The following is a 20028-nucleotide window of genomic DNA, read 5'->3' as shown; positions in this document are numbered from 1 at the left end:
TATGTATACAACTTTTTAAATACTTAGGAATATATCTAATAATTTGGAACTTGGTAACGACAACACATGCGTGCTTTATTCCATTGCTACTAGATATTATATGTGTGTTGCAAACATACAAGCTAGCTACTAGACAAACAAGACAAGATCGTATTAATCACTAAGTAACCATCGTAGCTATGATCCGTAGTCTTAATAGCATGGTCATGGAATATGTACATATATTCTCTGATAATGTGATGCCTAAGAGATGTATGTTGATTAAGAGACTTAATCTAGGTCAGCAATATTTAAACACCGTAAGTTTTCAAGGTCATATAATATTGTAGTTTTAAAAATAAGATACAACTTACATTCATAACTTGCCTGTTCTTTTGATAAATGGTTTTCTTGTGACGAATGAAAATTATAACTAACTTTTTCTTTCATGAAACGTTCACTAAAATAATTTTCTTTTGAAGAATTCACTCGAATGAAATGTTCGTTGAAAATTACGCTCACAGCGAGCGTATCGTCATTTTCAATTCTTAGGCTACATGAATTTTGTAAAGGTGAAAAATAAGTAATTATGCAAATTCTGTCTAGCCTTTGTTATATCTTTATGATGTAAGCTTAACGTTGAACTCATTCCATAATTGGATAATTGGAATGACTATGAAAAATGTTATAAGAAAATTATGTAAATTATATTAAAGATTTTACGCGGGAACCTACTACTTATCATACAATAGTCAAATACCTATGTGTGTAAATCCTGGTGATGATCATGTATGTTTTGAACAGACAGAACTACTGTACTGACGGCTACTTTCGCACCAATAATATAAGGTTAGATTTATGGGATACCACATAACATGATAAAACACAGTATTATTATTATTTAACATCAAATATATTTTACAATTGCAATTAAATGATAGATGGTAAAAGCTCTGTGTCTTTAAGATCTCCTGAACATTATAATTGTATTATTACTTATAACTGATTATGTTATTTGACGATTACTTACCATTAATACAATACAAAATGATAATCTAATTGCGTGTATGGAGACAAAATTGTTACAATTTATCTCATTGGTAAATAATATAATAATAGTATTTACATCCATTCTTTTTAAATTAAACTTTTAATATAAAAGGAACTATGGTGGTAAAGCTTAAATAAATGGAGATATGAAATATAAAACAATAAAAAATATAAAAGGCTTAATTTACAGTTTATACATTTTTAGTTTAGAAGATTTCCTGTTGATTTGCCGCGGTAAAATATATCCAATCATTCTTGTACCGCCGTTGTTTTTCGCTCCTACCGTACATAACGTAGCTCCGAGTAATCTAAATGTTCTACTTTGGCGTTTATTAAAGAATTCTTCCTTTATTAAACTATATTGAAAATTGAAGCGTCAATAGCCCAATAGTTTACTGACTGCCTAGCGATATATAAAGTAGCAGGATTGATTCAAATTCATTGGGCTGACCCAGTCGTCCCCACTCGTAAAACAAATAATAAGTTTAAAAGGAGGGGTAAATAATAATATTAGTAATTTAAGTCATTAAACTTTCAGTTGATTTGGCACCTTATTACAGCACTTAAATAAAATATTATTATTAATATTGAAATTAGAATAGATACTTGTTGTTTTATATTTAATCATGATAGTATAGAGTTTTTTGTGTGCGCTAATTACTAGATACTAAACATATAATGTATTTAATTATAAATAGATGGGCTATAAAGTATTAATGTTATTTTGAAGGGAATACCACGTTTATTATTTTATAGGTCTGCAAGATAAATCTTAGTTTTATGCAATTATAGTCAACTAGCTTTTGCCAGCGACTTCGTTCGCGTGGACTTCAGGTTCGTCCCATCTAGTCTAGTAATCGCTTAAAATCGCTTCGTAAATAAGCCATTATTTCTCGTACAAAGTAAAGGATAAAAAATGGTTATTGTGGGTTATTCCTAAGAGATAAACATATACTATCACGGACTTTTTTGTAGACCTTTTAAGTTGTACAATACTGTAGTACATTGTTTTGATCTATCTTGTAGGATTCAGTCAGCGTTTGCAATGTAAGCTCAAAAAATGTGTTTTTTTACGACCTCACATTAGAAACCTCAAAAATTGTAGTCTATGTGTTATTCTGATGTATAAGCTATATTGTGGTAAAGTTTCATTCAAATCCATTCAGTAGTTTTTACGTGAAAGAGTAACAAACATCCATACATCCATACTTACAAACTTTCGCCTTTATAATAGTAGTAGGATATCGTGCAAACAATTTAACTTATGATCTAATTGTGAGAAAAGCTCGAGTTACATATGATTTTATGTATTCAATTGCAGGATAACTACATCTAGTAAAATAAGTACTGTGAAAACAACTGTGGTTTATGATTTGATTGATTACTTCATAATATTCAAATGGTCACTTAGAAATACCAGCATAGTTTCTCAGCGAATTATCTCACGAATGTGCTTCTTAAATTCTCGTGATATAAGTATCCGTAATTATCTTACGGGTATTAAATGATGATTGAGTACTTATAAGCAACTATCGGATCCCTCATTTTCCTCTTCTGGTATGACATAACAAGATATTTGAGGCATCTTTTTATGGCCGTCTTAGTAACAATATTATTATTATATTATTTATTTATATTCAACGTACAAATGTTACATAGGACACTCGATATATCTTCTTGCGTGTCAAAGGCGTACCTACATAATAAAAAAATATATTTGTTAGGCATAAGTAATTGCTTTTAAAATACATCAGGAGTTTTAGAAGTTCTGCAGTTCACATAACAAAAAACCAAAATGTACTTTAATATTTTGCTAACTTTGCATTTAGCATTGTGTTTTTTAAGCTGATTATGTTTTAACTGTGGTTATTGTTTCATTTTGTTACGAATAGTTAAGCAAAAACTTACTACAAACACATTTAAAACAATGAACAGCTCACAAAAACCTGATCCTGAAATTATTATAAACTTTAACCAATATAAATGGTTTTAAATTAAAAATTGAATAAAATTGAATTTAAATTAGTAAAAAAACGTCTGTAAAACCGTTAATTTTATATGTTAACCACATACGAGTATATATGTAGTAATAAGTAAATATCGCTTTAAAACACGTGTGCATAAGTAAATATATGATACAAGCTAATGCCGAGCATGCGTTGCAATGCAAGTATGGAAGCTAAGCACCTATTATCCATACGACTTGTGCTTAAATACAATATATTATGAAACATAAAAACCGAAAAAAGAAATAGGTCAGTATGAAAACTTTCTTCGAAAACGAAATACTTACTTGTTTGCCAAATATCAAGATTAATCATCTTGATATTCAAAGTCCAATAGTGTCGAGGTACTTTATATAACGATTAAGCCATATATATACAATATAAACCATAAAATAACAATGTATAGTTTAAAATATGCAATATAATATTTCAATGTTAACGCAATTACTCGTTGGCACAAAAGTTGAATTTTCTTAAATGATTGCACCAGGGAGTAACAGGATTATCGTTAGTAAATGTTGTTTTTAGCGCTGGCAGCTTTTATAAATTTTAAAACTATTAAACCCATTTTTATTTAGGTCCATAACGACGGGTTGCTAGCGTTTGACAACGTTTAATTACAGTTGAAACATTTATAAACTCGATTAGCTTTGCCCGCGATTTGAATAAAGTTATTGTTTATTTCGTAGATTTTACTAAAACTTATTCATTTTTTTAGTAGGCAACTTTTGTTATTCCATTGTTTTCATTTAGTCGTTGGTGGAAGGCATACGACGTGAGGGTTGACTTGTGGCGTGCGCGAGAACTGCGAGCGGTATTGGTCAGTATTTGTTATTACAACAGCTTTCTGCCGGTGAAAGTCCCATCAAAATCGGTTCAACCGTTCCAATGATAACTGTTTATTGAAGTACAACACTGTTAAATTTTTCTTCCCGTATATTTAGACTTGGTAAGAATAAAGTTTTATTCTAAATATTTTACATTTGTTGTATTCCTTACAAGTATAGCATTTGAATTCCCAAGGTTGCCAGCGCCTGGACGGTGCAAGAAATAGTTTTAACTTCTTGCATAATCAATGTAAAGAGACTGGCCAGTAGTTTGTACGAATTAATTCCTATTTAAAAAGAATTAAAACAATTTGTCGAGATTTCTTAAAAATTTAAAATTCTACCCAGAGTTGTAACGTCACGTTTTGCTTTTCTATTTTATGATAATCTCAACACCGTGTATTACGTTCCTGTAGATAAAGTAACTACTATAGCTAATCCTACACTGGCGAAGCCACAAGCTTACTTTGTTTAAGGACTATATTAAAATCCAGGCTGCTGTAAGTCAACAGATACGTAGGTATTTCATTTGCGAACACGATTTTCGCAATTTGTTCCATATGACTAAATATAAAAATCGACAATGATCACAATTAACTTCGTCAAACATCGAAATCAGGTTGACTGTCCAGTCTACCGTGAACCATCAAATATTTGACAAAAAGTCGTCGTCTTAGTCGTCATTAGGTTATGAGATAAGCCGTATCTCAAAGATAAAATTCTATTAAGGTAATTTTCAGCAATTATAATGTAAGACTTTCGCGCACAACTCATAACGCTCATTTAATCAAGAAAAAGAAATTCGACTCATTGCCAAATCTCAAAGTTAAACAAAAACACAATAAAGTTGTATCTAAATCCTAATACATACTCGTACATTGATATAAATACAATTCTTGGGTTTTTACTAATTACAATTAAATAAGAATGATTTATATATAGCCATTAGTAATACTAAGAAATGAAATGAATTTATGAAAATAAAATAACTGAAGTATTGAAGCTGTTCTCACGTTACAGTGCAATCTGGTTTCATACTCGATTGAAGGAAAAAGTTTGATATTTAAATGTTTTGTACATTTCTATCACATAACATTAATTTTTAATATAGCAGCAATATAAGCTACCTAAGAATACACATTTTATAACGGCTGTGTTTAATGCTATGGGGGATTAAAAGTTTATTCGCTACATTTTTGTTTCTATCTTAAATTCACTCCATACACAACGTGTATAAAACTTATACAATGTATGCATTACTAATACAGAGCTTCTATATGTGATAAATACTAGATATATCTTTTACTCGCGACCCGCCCCGGCGTCGCACGGGTACAATACTGATACTGAATATACTACAGAATTTGTTTATTTACGACGTCACATTACAAACTTCTAAAATTATCAGAGTTTCTTAACTACATATATTGTGCATGTATTATGTACAAAAACCTGCTCTCAACTCACTCTATCTATAAAAAAAACCGCATCAAAATCCAAAATCATACAAAGGGACATAGGGACAGAGAAAGCGACTTTGTTTTATACTATGTAGTGATAAGGATTCTATAAACTTCAAAACTTTTAACTGTTTGTTTTAAATAATATTAATATGATTAATATAACATTTTCTGTGCTTAAATCGAATAAGTGGACGCATTCCGATGTCGTTTTCAAAGTTTGTGAAATAAAGTATATAAACCTTTTATAACTAATTCGAAAATTATTATAATACTGTTAGTAGTAAAAAAGTTTGTTTCCGCGACTTCACATCTTCACTATATTTTTTTAATATAGACTGTAACTTACTTTCCCATGTCCTTCTTAAGGTCACATAAATCATATAAATGTCAAGTTCTGTTGTGAACGCTTTAGTAGCTTACAGTGAGACAATAATCAGTCCGATAAAATGTTACTTTCAGATACACAAATAAACATATTTAAGTCAATAACACTAATGATAATTTTAATATTTTTATAATATTGAAATTATCTAGACATAATTTTGAAATGTTCCTTTGATATAAATAAAATGATTAAACAAAATGATCCTTCTTATCAAAGTTAAGCACTTGCTATACAACGTAATTTTGTAATTTTAACTTAAATGTCTTTGATCTAGTATCTGATGACAGCATCAAATTCATATATTTGAACGTTGGACCACTCGTAAGCTATTTTAGTTCGATAAGGTTTAATTGAGGATTTCTGAACACAACACAACTACAAAATCAAATTAATAAATCTTTTAAACTTGATATATATATTTATGTAATAAAAAACACTTATTTACTTACAAATTAGATAAAAAAATGAAATATATCAAAGGCAAAGAAATAACCTTTTTAATATGCAGCTATGCAATTTTATTGCAACATGCGATATTATGCGATTAGGGAATATTAGGAGCGAGAATAACCGCTGAAAAAAAAGAGTATAATTATATTCATAAATTCTTTTGATTTCAATTTATTTTTACTTAATAGATCGTAAAAGTACTACCACACCTAAAGTAACCAATATAGGCGATCATAAGATATAATCTAAAAAATCCTTGGTGTGTTTGCTAGACAAACGCGATTCTTATCAATTGCGAATTCCGAAGAGCTTAGATTAGCCAGGCTATTATTCTATGATGAAACCAAGGACCCCATATATACCTGTTGTTGTAGTTTTATATAAATAAATCTATACATTCGTTTTTACATTTGGGAAAACACTAAGGCTTAGTTTTATTTCAAAAAGAGTGTATATTCTTCTTTTATTTTGAAAATATTTTTTGATAGACTTTTTACATTTACTTGAACTAAGATTTGAATCTAGGATCTCGAAATATGTAGCTTTTAAAATAAAATACAAAATCCTTGACTCTTTCGTAATTATCAATTTTGCAGAATTGAACGTAGTCTTAATTTATTTATTACATGCAATGACATTGTAATTAAATAGCTGAGAATAAACATTGACATAGTTAAGTAATAAAAAGAAATACAATTATATGTTATATGACTGTAAACATTGCTAACATAATCGACTTTCGGATTTTCCATCGGATTAAGAGAATGAAGGAGAAGAGGGTGCACTTGTGTTTGGTAATTCTCTAATCTTCCTCTCAGAGAGGATCTCTAAACAGTACTCAAACCATTTTGAAGTATTTTTTGTGTGTATTGTCAATCAATTCCAAGTTTGAATTTAAAAGCAACGTTTTTATGAAATAAAAAATCCACGAAGTATAAAAATCATGAGCTCGATATCAACGATATCCAATTCACGCAATATCAGTTACACGAAAAAACTAATAAAACTATCCAAAAATAACGTAAATACTGACGCAATCAAGTTTTCATCACACTTCATGGCATTTCGAAGGTTCTTTTTATACAATGTTACGAATAATAAAACGAATTTGTAAAGGATTTAATTATATTAACCGTTCGAAGTAAATGGATAGACGTGATTACTTTCGTAAATAAAATTCTTTTACAAGGGGAAGGAAACAAAATTTATTTATACTCAAATCAATTTTGTGTGCAAAAGGTTGTTTACCTTTTGTGAAGTATGAGACGGCATTGTGTACAGTAAACATATTTTTCCAAGAGAAAAGATACCACATGAATAGGTGCGATCGGATCAACGGATCAAATTTATGTGAATAGAAAATAAAAGATTGGAAACAAAATGATTTTTTTCAAATGTTGTCACTAACTTCCGTAGCCTTTACAAAAATGTAATCAATTCCGTGAAAAGTTTTACTGGCGATTCGTCCGTAAATATGCATACATTTCAAAATTATTATTGTACATCGTTTGTTTTACGAAGCGATCGTTACCTAGCTGTGCTATGTTAGTCAAGATTTGATTAAAAATATTTTTCGAAGTCCACACTGATCTAGTTTCAGTTTGAGTTCATTCTATTCTAGTTTTCTATTTTCTCTACTCTACAAGGCTTCTTTCCGCTTGCGGACTTAAGCTACGGATGAGAGTATAAAATACTGTAGACCGGTTTATTTGATATTACTTTTATTCTTACTGAAATACACGATATGAAATATTTCCGCTTGATGATTTAAAAGTACTACTAAAAGAGTATGATCTTATCAATCAAGTAGGTATTCTCTATTTATACATACAAGCAATATTTGACATGTAAATATTTTCTTAATATTTTTTCTAACTGGATTTAAATGCGCAATGTCTATCATCAATACTTGTGTCAATTCGTCTTCCGTATATTTATAAGATATAAATAGAGAAAAACTAATAATTCGGAAATTAAGATGTTTCATTAAATAATATAAACCCTGCTAGTTTATCCAATAAAAAATAATTCACTTCATACAAATATTAATGAGAATGTGATACACTTGTATGATTGAACGTTTAGTTCAAATGAGGTCAAATTATTAATCAAACCATTTAAGGAAAAATAATACGAAAAATGATTAGTAGCGGTATATTTGTTTGCAAGTATACATACTAATTTGTTCTAAATAGTTCATGGAATATTAATGGGGAAAAACCTTGAAATCTTAAGCCCGCTAAATATCGAGACCCGGTTTATTTCTTTGAATGGCTTTTCTGGTTCAACTATAATATGAATAAATTGTAAGAAAATAATTGGAATTTAAGCTCTTAAAGAGCTAACCCCTAAAGGATACAAAAAGTCATAAGAAATTAACATAAATGAAATTATTTGTACAGATGAATCATTATAATGATAAGTCTATTCATATTAAATTAGGGCAAAAGGTTTTCGCAAATACCACGTCCTTTAATTTGTAGTCAATAGACTCTTAAAGCAAGCATATTTCTAGTAGGTAATTTATTTAATCAAAGTGCAGTAGGCGGAAAGTAATTAGGGGAGTTAACGTTGAGAATTTTAATAGGATCGTTTAAAATGGTGGCTTAATTTCGACTCCAAATATTCTCCAGAAATTTAATTTCTAACTTTCTCACCACAGTTTAGGAAATGTTCAATACGTTTTCGTGACTAGAAGGTACAGGGTATATTATAGCGAGAACAATACAATATAAATTAATTGAAATGAATTATTTGTAAACCTCTGAAAACACTGTCGTTAACTGACGCCGTTCGTTACCAAGTCGTCATCTAATGATTATACAAGCGAAATAATAAAACGCCAGATAAAACGAAGTATGGGTCTATTTTCTTCCGTGTTTATCTTTAATCGCATTTATTGTGATCAAAATAGCCCATCATCTTAAAGTGTTTGATCACGCGCTTACTATTGTTTATAAATAGAGTTATCTCTTGGCAGATGTGTTGGCGAATGGCGGCACTTCACTACGCCATGCGAAAATGTCGCGCGCTTCGTTGCTTCGCGTTGTAACACTTTATTTTTGGGTGTAGACCTGTTACAGTCAATCACTGTTTTGCACAGTTGTTTATACACGTTTGAATGTCTTTGAACCAGGACGATGCTATAAAATTGAAATAACAAATTAAACTAACATCATTAATTTTTATTTAAGATTGTTTAAAATGCCTGCCTCTCTGTTCATCAAACATAACACAATTACAGACAGCTTAGCGATTGTATAGTTACTTTAAACTAATATTCTCGTTTTATCTCTTAGTATTTTTCCAGCATTATGAAAAGATTCCCTCGTGTCCTCTATTCTGTGATTACGGTGTACTACTTTTAGTATTATTTTCCACAAATTGTCGGATTTAGGTACTCTAAGCCGAGTTATTTATTTAATGGTACAAATTTACTAGGTTTTACGGCGTAATAACCGTCTAAATTTTGAAATATTATAATCTATTGCTATTGTCAATATTTTTAGTTATATTTAACATGTGTGATGACGTTAAATATAAATACTGTAATGTTATTTATCTATTTAAATTTTGTGAATTTTTACGAAATAAAATAAAATATTTATTTATTTTTAAACAAATAAGTAGTATGAATTTGAAAATTATACAAATTGATAAAAAAAAATTGCACGTGTAAACGAATAACGTAATTCGAAATTTCATAGAAATTCATTTTCAATATATTTATCACTCTTCCAGTAATTAATCGCCTTTTTTCAACGGTATTTTTAAATTAAAGGTGCGTAGGCTATTATCTAATGACATTTGGCTTCCGGCAGCAGTCGTTTCAACAACCCGCATGGCGGCAGAATACCTACTCAAGTCTAATCCTAAGACTTGTTGGCAACAAGCAAGCGGTCGCTAAATTCCTCAAAATATACCTTACTTTTACTATCATAAAATATCCTTAGCTTACAACCTTAAATGAATTGAATAAGCTAGTGAATGATTGTGATGAATGAAGGTTGTACTACGCTGTACGTGAATTTTATATTTTTTTATAAATTATTTGTACATAAATTCGAAAAAACGTTACGTTGTTAAATAACAAGCAGTATTCTGACGAGCTGCCCTTCCCCCAAAAATATTTCAATTGTCCAAGACTTGATCGACGAGACCCCCAGCGGTGTTTGAGTTTTTGTACTCCGTTTCAAGCTATGCAGTGGCCCTTGGGCGTGCATGAAATTGGGGCCCTTTTGCTAGATATTTACTAACATTACACATCTAGCAAAATATTTAACAAAGTAACAATTGCATTATTTATTTTTAATTTTAAAAATTCGTCTACCATGTAGATATTATTTGCAAGGAGAGAGCGAGGTCTTAAGTTAAGTTTTAAATAAACGATGGGGTAATTTTCGTAAATTCCTAGGAATCTGATTTATTGGATATTCATATGGCCATATCATATCTATTTCTATCATGAAGAGTACTTTATAGATTTCAACTTTTAATATTAACTATCATCAAAGATGTTAGTATTGCTTACAAATATTGCTATTTTGTAAATATGTAAAGTACATGTTGACTAAATGTACCGAAACGTATGTGAGAAATTGTTGGGTCTTCGGGGGCCCCCTCAGGATGGGAGCCCTGGGCACGTGCTATGTATGCCATTATTATAATTACGATAGTGGTATTCCCTGCAATATCGGCTAAAACGGGCCAATAAATGACATTACTGACTTTTAAAACAATAATCATTAAACTCATAAACTCGAAATTACATTAGCATTTTAAGTTGATTCATAAAAAAAGAAAACATTAAATGTTTTGACTTTTAGTTAGTTTTGGCTGAAGTAAATATTTGAATACAAACTTGATGTGTTTGTGAAAATAATTCGCCCCTACAGGAATTTTCACCTTTCTGACTGTTTGCGTAAATGTAGCAGGGACCTGTTAAAAATAATAATCCTTATAAAAAACGAGACGGCTATTTAAACATTTTCAGTTGATAAATTTTTTGTCATAATACGTTTAGTCTGTATTCCAGTGCTTATTGCGAATTTATTTTTAAATTTTCAATTGTATAAATTCACAAGACTTTTAGAGTTATAAATTATGTTAATTAAGTTTTCTGCCGGGTGTTGTAATATATATTTAAAAAAAACACACATATAGGTGTAAACCATAACTACGCCTTGTAAATATTCAACTAATTGTAAGTTACCATCAGTTGAAACATAATTGCAAATTACGGCGGCAGAGGACAAAAGTAAAAAAAATTAAGAATAAATATTTTAAAATAAAAGGTTATTCATTTGACTTAATTCTCGATTTTCGGCCTTCGAAAAAACATGAATGTTGCCAGATATAATATATATTTTTTAAACTATTGCTCATTATGAACACAATTAGACATAAGAATATTCAGTTCATATGTAAATCAATAGATAATTTTCTCATCTAACAAATGCTACTTTTAAATTTGTCGTTTTATCATTCACTCATGTGACATTGTTACTCGGGTAGCGAATATTTATCTTGTGGTATTTTGTAATGTATTTTGGCTTTGTTCCTTGATATCTGTTTTGCTTACCGGATTGATCTCCATTATTTTGTATTTGGATCTTTGATTTACCCTGTTGTGATCGCATCTCACTGATGTAGGAATAAGGGCTAGTGTATATTTATCTAAAATCGAATACTACTGTTTGTATTAAGGCCGATTTATAGCCTAAGCTGATTAATTAGCTGAAGCCATTGAAGGTTGAAGAAATCTTAAGTGACTTTAGGCCGAAAATGGCCGAAGACTAAGTCGGAGCTAAAAAACCATCAGTCAAACACTAGAACTAAAACTACCGCGTTTTATATAAAAATTAATTAAAATACCCTGTACTTCAATGATATTATAATTATATTCGCATTCAGAGTTTTATATTTCTGAATTCTGAAATGAAATTGTGACATGAAAAACAAATAGTGTACAGATACTGATGTCTTAATAAAATACAAGTGTTTTTGCATGTCCATTTCAGATATATTTTTATAAGCCAGTTCAAGTATGACAGTATTTTTTGTTTATGGATCAGTTGTCTATATCACTTTGACTTGGACTTAATAAACACGGGCCGTCAATTCAGGACACTTCGATTTAAAGACGCGGTCTTTTTGTACAAAAAGAGGCAGTTGAAAAATACTCTCAAAAAGAAGAAAAATAAATTATAAATAATCAAAAATGTAATATTTCGTTTTCAGCACTTTATTTCAATTTATGCAAAAAGCGATTGTTTATTGTGTGTGATTAATTTTAGTTCATTTCATTATAATTTTTTGACCAAGTTAAAACTTGGACTTACAGTTCCGTGCAGATCTATCTCCTATATCTCCAAAAAAATTTTATATATAATATTAGAACGTAGGTATTCAAACAAATTATTCCTTAGAGATTATTTCCATTACAACTTTCTCGATTTGAAGTTACTATTAATATAAGAGTGAGACCGAAAGACAATCAAATATGTGAAAAGATTTGATGATGATTGTGGAACTCAAAAACATGTGTAAAAATCATCCTTCGTTCGAACAATGATCCTTGCGGAGCGACGATAGCGAGTATTTCTATTTTGGCGCTTACGTCGATGTCACGATGCGAGACGGAACAGCGGCGCCCGCGCTTGCTCCGACAGGCCCTCTTGAGTATAGTTAGTCAACGTGTATGTTCCCCCAACCTAACACGTACCGTCACACTATACTCGTTTGTGTTTAAAAAATAATGTATAGTGAAGTGTTGTTTGGACCAAATAATTAATACATTTTAATCGTAACTTAAATATGCATTGTGATTCATGCATGTGTGATTTGTGCTTAATGTCGGAGGATTCGAAGGTTAATAGATTATAAAACTAATTCAGACTAGATAATTTTTTTGTCAATAAAATTAAATTTAAAGATGTTCTAAAAGAATAAAGGCAAATAAATATATGTCGCTTCCTAAAATAAATACTTACATTGTACAGTCCCATAGTACAGTAGTGTATGTGTATCTATTTAAATACATTCCACTTTGAAGGTCACGCGATGTTGACTCGACCAATGTCAACTCCGTGAGTCCGAACTCTGTTTAGTTTTTAATTGTCTAGCGTCCTTTACTTAATATTTAAACTGTTTATTTTATAATAAATCGCCGCAGTGGATAGATTGCTTTAAAATGTTAGTCTGATCGATTTTTACATTATGAGCCTAATAACAATATAACGTACTTCAATGAATTGGCTTATTTATTTGATAGCGCAGGTGATATCGCCGTATGATAGACACATGCATGGATAGGATGTACTGAGCCTCGGTTCACCGCTAATGTGTGCGCGAGATACCAACATGTTTGCTTTGTGATAATGGTGACGGGAGTCTGCGCGCGCACACCGGTCACATAGAGAAACGCCGGCCACGTGCTTTTGTGTCGCGTCTCACGACTGGTAGACAATTAGTTAACTTCATTGTGAGAAAGTGTTGTTGCGTCATTTGAGGACATTGCGTTATAATTGCCCGTGGTTAAAGGTGTTTACTGTGTGTGACTAGAATATACCGCGGAATACGTTGGTGTACTGGTGCGGCGATATGTTGTTGCATTCTAGCAGCGAAACGAGAGGGCCTGTACAACGGAGGCACTCAGATCTTTTAGAAGTTCTATGCTCGCCTGGGGCACGGGCCGAGGTGGTGCGGGTAGCTCAAGATGCCCTGCCCTGCCCGTGCCAGTCGAAGGTGTTTCCAGCGAGGATGATAGCGAATATGATTCCCAAGGCGCGTTGCTCGCGGGCGCCGTCGCTCGTGCTCGAAGACGACACGCCATAAAACTCAAAAGAAAATCTAAGATAGCCTTCAGAGCATCATCAAGGTCTGTTTTTGAATTCAAACTGATCTATTTGGTCGCATATAAATCTTACATATACCTTGTAAATCTAATGTAGCGTAGAACTGTGCCTCAAACTGCTAAGCGATGCATCATGCAAGTAGGTAGTCTTAGCTCACAAAGCTGATCGAACGATATTGTTAGACAATTTGGGTCAATCAATGAATAGTCGGTGAGTCGTGTGTGAGCAAGGTATCACAATAATGGGGACATTAATATCCAATTCCCTAAATTCAGAAATGTACTAAAGGTTATTCAATGAATATGCTATATTAAATATATTTCATTTAATATGAAAATAAAGGTTCTATTAACTAATACGTATGCTGTATTCTACGTAAACGTCAAAAATGGCATTCAAATAATATGTAGTAGACAGTAATAATAGGGAGTCGTCCTGGCAGAGGAATGGCATTTGATCTGCCTGTTAGCATTCCTGACACGTACTCGCAACAGGTAGGGCGTACGATTCACCACTTCAACGACTGTTCTGTACATCCGATTAATATTTTTTCTTTGTTAATATTTTTAGCAATGCTAGTATAAAATTGACGTTGTATTTTTAATTAATAAATAAACAATGGCACATAAATAAAAGAGATAATAAAAACATTAATTACCTAATCTAATTGCTTGAGATAATATTTTTGTAAAACACATTGTTTTACAATTCGAAATATAGATTTGAGAAGTAACATTATCTTGATTTTTCGTAAGGTTCAAGGATGAGTATAATTATCTAGAGGATACCTATGCCAATAGGCGTTTATAATTAATATTGCGGTTGACGACGGAGTAATGCGGTTATGTACCTTTAGCATGACTCGGAAGTTCTACGTTAATTCATCGCACGTAGGTTATTAATACTAAAATCACATAACGATCATTTAAAACATGCATAATTGAGCAAGGCTAATGTTTAAAATACTGCAATAACAAGCATTAGGCAGACCTTAGGAATATACTTTTGGTAGTGGGATAATATCGCTAAGTTTAGATATAAACTAATATAAAAACATCGGTAAGATGTTAGACTCACTAGAGGATTTTATACGTTTATATTTTTAAAAAAACATTCGCGTCGAATACAATTTGTAACGGTTTAGGTAAAATCACTCTGGAACATTAACCCGAACGGTAATGGAAAACTTGATGGATAAAACAATGATCCAATTATTCGCAAATTTTCGAAAAGCAGAAAACATCATCATGGTTACATAAATCACTTGCTTTTTTTAGCAATTTATTGTGTTTACAAAATGTAATCAAAACTAAGGTGCCAAATAAGATCAACTGCTGAGTAAACACTTTCGATTAGAGCTTACTCTGAGCCATTGCTGAACTGCGGTTTTGTCGTGATTAGAGGAAGCAATCCCGCAACAAAATTTGAATTCCGAAATTTGCAACACAGCGATTGTACAGTATCGCCGAGTTTAGATATATTTATACAAGACCCAATAGTATGCCAGATGATCAATATTAACTAATCATAGTTTATAAAAAAATGCTTTGGAGTATCTTTTTGCAATCTAATACCTCTATGAGATAAAAAGTTTCTGATTAAAGAGATTGATTAAGTTGTTTGTTCTAGTATTTTTATAACAGTTGACCGCTATCTAGTTTTGTGTATCACTAGCTATTCTTTTCTATACATAGATAATATAGCCGGTATCTATCCGCCTATACTGTGCTAATACTGGTATACCTTACCGGACGCCTTACGTCATTATTCTTCAAAATTATTGTGAAATCCAAAATATGATCATGCTATGTAACTTATGTTCGACTCAAAAGTCTAAACTATAATCGTGTAATAGTTTCATATAAATTGATAGCTTTTGTGAGAATCTGGAAACGGCCAAAAGCATCATACAGAATCAACAGCTAGATTTATTTAATTCGTAGAACTAAACTAAATTGTTTTAAATGGCTTGTTCTAAATTGCGTGTGTTTGTTTTTTTTGTGTGCAAATGACATAAGATCTATACAATTAGATGCAATGAATATTACTCAGCTTTTGTCATCGTTTGCGATAATATTAAAGGCATTCTTATCAAGCAAACCAATAGATTTTACTTTACATTCTTAGCATATAAACCTCTCGTATCCCGCGGGATCGTTATCAATGTACATACATCAGGCAATATCAATTAGTCGCGTAATTTACATATCTGAACCCGGTAATTCGAAATCCCGGTTTCGCAATCCCCAGTGGTGCTATACACGACAGAAATTCTTCCTTCAACAAGATTTTTAATCTAACCGAGTACCTATGAGATGAATTATACGAGGAAAAAAATTATAAGACATTGTGGTTATTACGATTTCGAACCGCGACCCTTATTTTAATCGATGCGATCGAAGCACTGGCATATTTAGAATAATTATTAAGAAATATTTTAACATCTTTAATTTCGTCGTATAATATTAAAAAATATATATCTTGCACGTCCTATTATAACATGTGGTGAACATTGATTATGCGAGTGACGGTAAAGTGAACTTTAATCAATGTGAATAGCGTTGGTCCCCTGAAACGTCATTCAGCGTTATTGGAAATTAAATTGTACCGCCAATCATGTACGCATGTGTAGTATTGGGCTTTATACTACGGTTATACTTCGGTATATGAAATCACTACCTGTCTCTGTATGTTCGAATATTATTCCCGAATGAGTATATAACGTTGATTTGCATTAATAAACAAAAACGATCTATTTCATAACACTGCTTCCATTTTGCTCGTATGCGTCTCATTTAATATGCGTAAAGGCAATGTTGTTTACTTAACCATGTTCCTGTCGATTTATTTATAAAAGCAAATCAAATAATGGGTTATTTTATATAAAATCGTCAGAAACAATTTAGAAACATACCTATTCTAAAATTTCTTATGCTGCTCTCCTGGGTGGTACCATTCAATAATCAATTATTCTACGGCCGGACATTAATACTGTTGTATTGCTATATTCCGGGTCGAGGGATGTCAGTGTAATATTAGTACAATATCTGGCTCAGGTTTCATGATTGACATTGATTAATGTATTCATTTATAATCTGGTGGTCCATTGACTCGTGAGGCTTCAAGATATAAGCAAGAAAGGTACTGATAGAATAGAGGATGTTATATGTATTATTGTACAGATAAAGTTATCAGCAGCGATAAAAATAATAGCATAGTTTATTCTAATTACTAATAAACATATATGTATAAATATATAAAATTTAAAAACATTTGTACAATGTATTTATATAACTGTAATTGATATTATAAATGCAAAAGTAATTCTGTCCGTATATCTGTCTGTTACGCTTTCACGGAGCTATAATTGAATCCAATATTATGATATTTGGCACGGTCGAGCAAGCTTTAAAACTAAGGACATACGTAAGCCACTTTTTCACCCCTTGGGTTTAGTTAGGGTTCATATAACAAGTTCTTGAATGTTTTTTGTCACAAACGGAATCCCATGTGGACAAAGCCATTTGCGTACAGTTAGTAAGAAATATAATTATAATGATGTATCTTTATACATAATTATAAACGTATCAACACAGTCCTGGATTATATATATTATACGCAGAGACATGCCAAGTTTAAAAAAAATGTAATGGTTCGCAATAGAGTACCTATAGTTTATTGGAGCAACTCCGTACTTTTGGCAAGGACATTCTGTCTCCTATGCTTATTTTTTTCGCTTCATCCTAGGCCCCCTACGGTGACGTGGCCTCGAACTCGGGCTCAGTTCTATAATACTCACCTTTCATGTATTTTTTTACATTTAAGATCTGGAGGTACTTTTTTAAACTCTCTGGCAATACTTACAGATTATAATATAATCGAAAAGTGCTAGACTGGTTGTTGCTATATATAAACAGAAGGTAAAGTGTGGTGCGAAACCCGAATTGCGCGAGCTTGACAAGTACTTAGTCAACTTTTTACTTTCATACAGGGTCCCAATATTCTTCTGTACCCTAGTGCTGCGGAATAGGACTATGCGCCATCCACGTGTCTAACATTGCATTCATTGTTGGTAGACACTCGTACACGTGTCATGAAATATCTTGGAGTTATATTTAGCTGTATGTATCCAAGGCGGGTAGCTGGTAATTAAACCGTCCAATCGAACAAATCAATGTATTTAAATCAATATTGATTCGTACTTCTGATATAGCTGCTATATGTTTTGACTAATAGTTAAACGTTTTATGGGTCGTTATACTAAATAACTTTATGACAGGCTTCAGGACCATTTAATAAATAGGTTTTTATGGATTTATATCTCGCGACCCACTTGACTTAGATAGTCGTTTGACCTGATTTGTCAGTGTCACGATTTTTATGATTAATAAAATTTGATATATATGTACTTTTCCCTAAATATTACGTCAGCCGTCTGGAATGGGACTTTTATTTTTGTTCCACTTTACAAAGTCAAAGGAAAAGTCTTTATTTAATTTTGGAGTATTTCTTTAAGCGCTTTCTTATTAAATTAATAATGTAATGTTCATTTGTCAATGAAATTCTATGGAATGGACATGGAATTTCTTCGTCTGTTGATTTTTCAATTACAATTTCAGATTATGAATAATTTCCATATCTCGAGTTTTGTGAATTAAACGGAAATATTTTTGGTATTGTATATGAATGTGCGTATGATACATGGTTTCTTATGCCTTGATAGATTCCTAAATTTTGTAACTTATATCTTTTGAGTGCTAATGAAGTTCATCTGATATCATATTAGTGGACTCCTTTAATTCGAATCAGTATAGTTTGATATATATACCAAATACACAGATATTTCTATAATTTTCGACTTTATATTTATGTCTGGACGTCCTTTAAAATTAAAATTTTGAGATATTTCTAAGTACCTAACTGTTATAAAAGCACGATTCTGCAAATAAGTTTCAAACCAAAGTTCTCATCAAACTGATTCTTCGTATTCTTTTGTGATAATCGCTGTTAAAAATATTAATCATCTCTTCAAGATTAAATAAAGGAGAAAAATAAATTAAAGTAATCTGACGTTTGTCATATATATAAGAAAATGCTTCACATCTAATTAAATACTTTTAAAAATAATTAACTCAATGTGCAAAATGTTATATTTCATTTAAAAAATAAAAGGTAGGTTCTATCCGCGAAGAGACGATAATAGTTTTATCCACCTAAAGGTTAAAAATATTCTAATTTAAAAGATACTCCCCTGAAACTAAAATCCAATAAAAAGTATTGTATATTTTTTGTAATTCTAATTTTATTAATGTTAAACAATTTGAGACTTGAATTTGTAACAAACAAAAGTCGGCTACCAAATGAAAGATAAAATATTCTATAAAATAATAGACAATATATCGAAAAGACAAATTACAAAAGACATGCAAGTACACGGAAGCCCTTTATACTTCATTCCTTTTACAATTCCTTCTTTTTAATATTCTACTAATGGTTAGAAAATTCATCATTAAAAGTTTATTCCATTAGTTTCATTCCCGACTCAGCTATTGTTTCAAAGCTATCCGATCTCTAACAACACAGATATGCAAGACCAGTATATTGTAAATTAAGTATCAGGCATTCCACGCATTCTTGTCAACCCCCTACGGATGAGCGCATTAATGTGAAGTACTACTTTTGAATGACGTTCACACAACGCTGTGCCGTACCATCAAAAATAAATCCAGTTCTTCTTCTGTGTTAAACAAAAGTACCCATTTGACATAGAACTCTGAGTATGGTTAACGTCCGTCCTCCTCTCTAAGAAAAAAATAGAGATATTTATGTCGTATCTTCATATTATAACTTAAGGCTACCATCACTATATATTGTAATCAATTTCCTCTATGAGTAGGAAGGAGTAGCAAAATAACGCAAAATTAAAATAAAAAAAAAAATCTTACGATAAAGGATTTGAGCACGTTATACTAAACCGGTTTAAAGGATTATAAGAACGATAATCCTGCCAAA

General features: G+C 31.3%; 1 protein-coding gene across 7 annotated transcripts in view; it reads left to right on the top strand.

Moving 5' to 3' along the window:
- The window catches only part of LOC124544060 (eye-specific diacylglycerol kinase), a 102905-nt gene that overhangs the window by 11458 nt on the left and 71419 nt on the right, over window positions 1–20028 (top strand). The window contains exons 1-2 of one of the 7 annotated variants that reach the window (XM_047122478.1): window positions 12851–13030; window positions 13439–14039. The exons of 4 other annotated variants lie outside the window; for them this stretch is intronic. In XM_047122478.1, the coding sequence (XP_046978434.1) occupies window positions 13834–14039 (206 nt within the window). In that variant the 5' untranslated portion in view covers window positions 12851–13030; window positions 13439–13833. Of the gene's footprint in view, window positions 1–12850; window positions 13031–13093; window positions 14040–20028 lie in introns of those variants that run through there. 2 more of the 7 variants (XM_047122477.1, XM_047122476.1) reach the window with 2 other exon arrangements.

The sequence above is a fragment of the Vanessa cardui genome, chromosome 4 (genome assembly GCF_905220365.1).
Source record: "Vanessa cardui chromosome 4, ilVanCard2.1, whole genome shotgun sequence".
Classification (NCBI taxonomy): Eukaryota; Metazoa; Arthropoda; class Insecta; order Lepidoptera; family Nymphalidae; genus Vanessa; species Vanessa cardui.
This window is presented reverse-complemented; position numbering and strand designations above follow the sequence as displayed.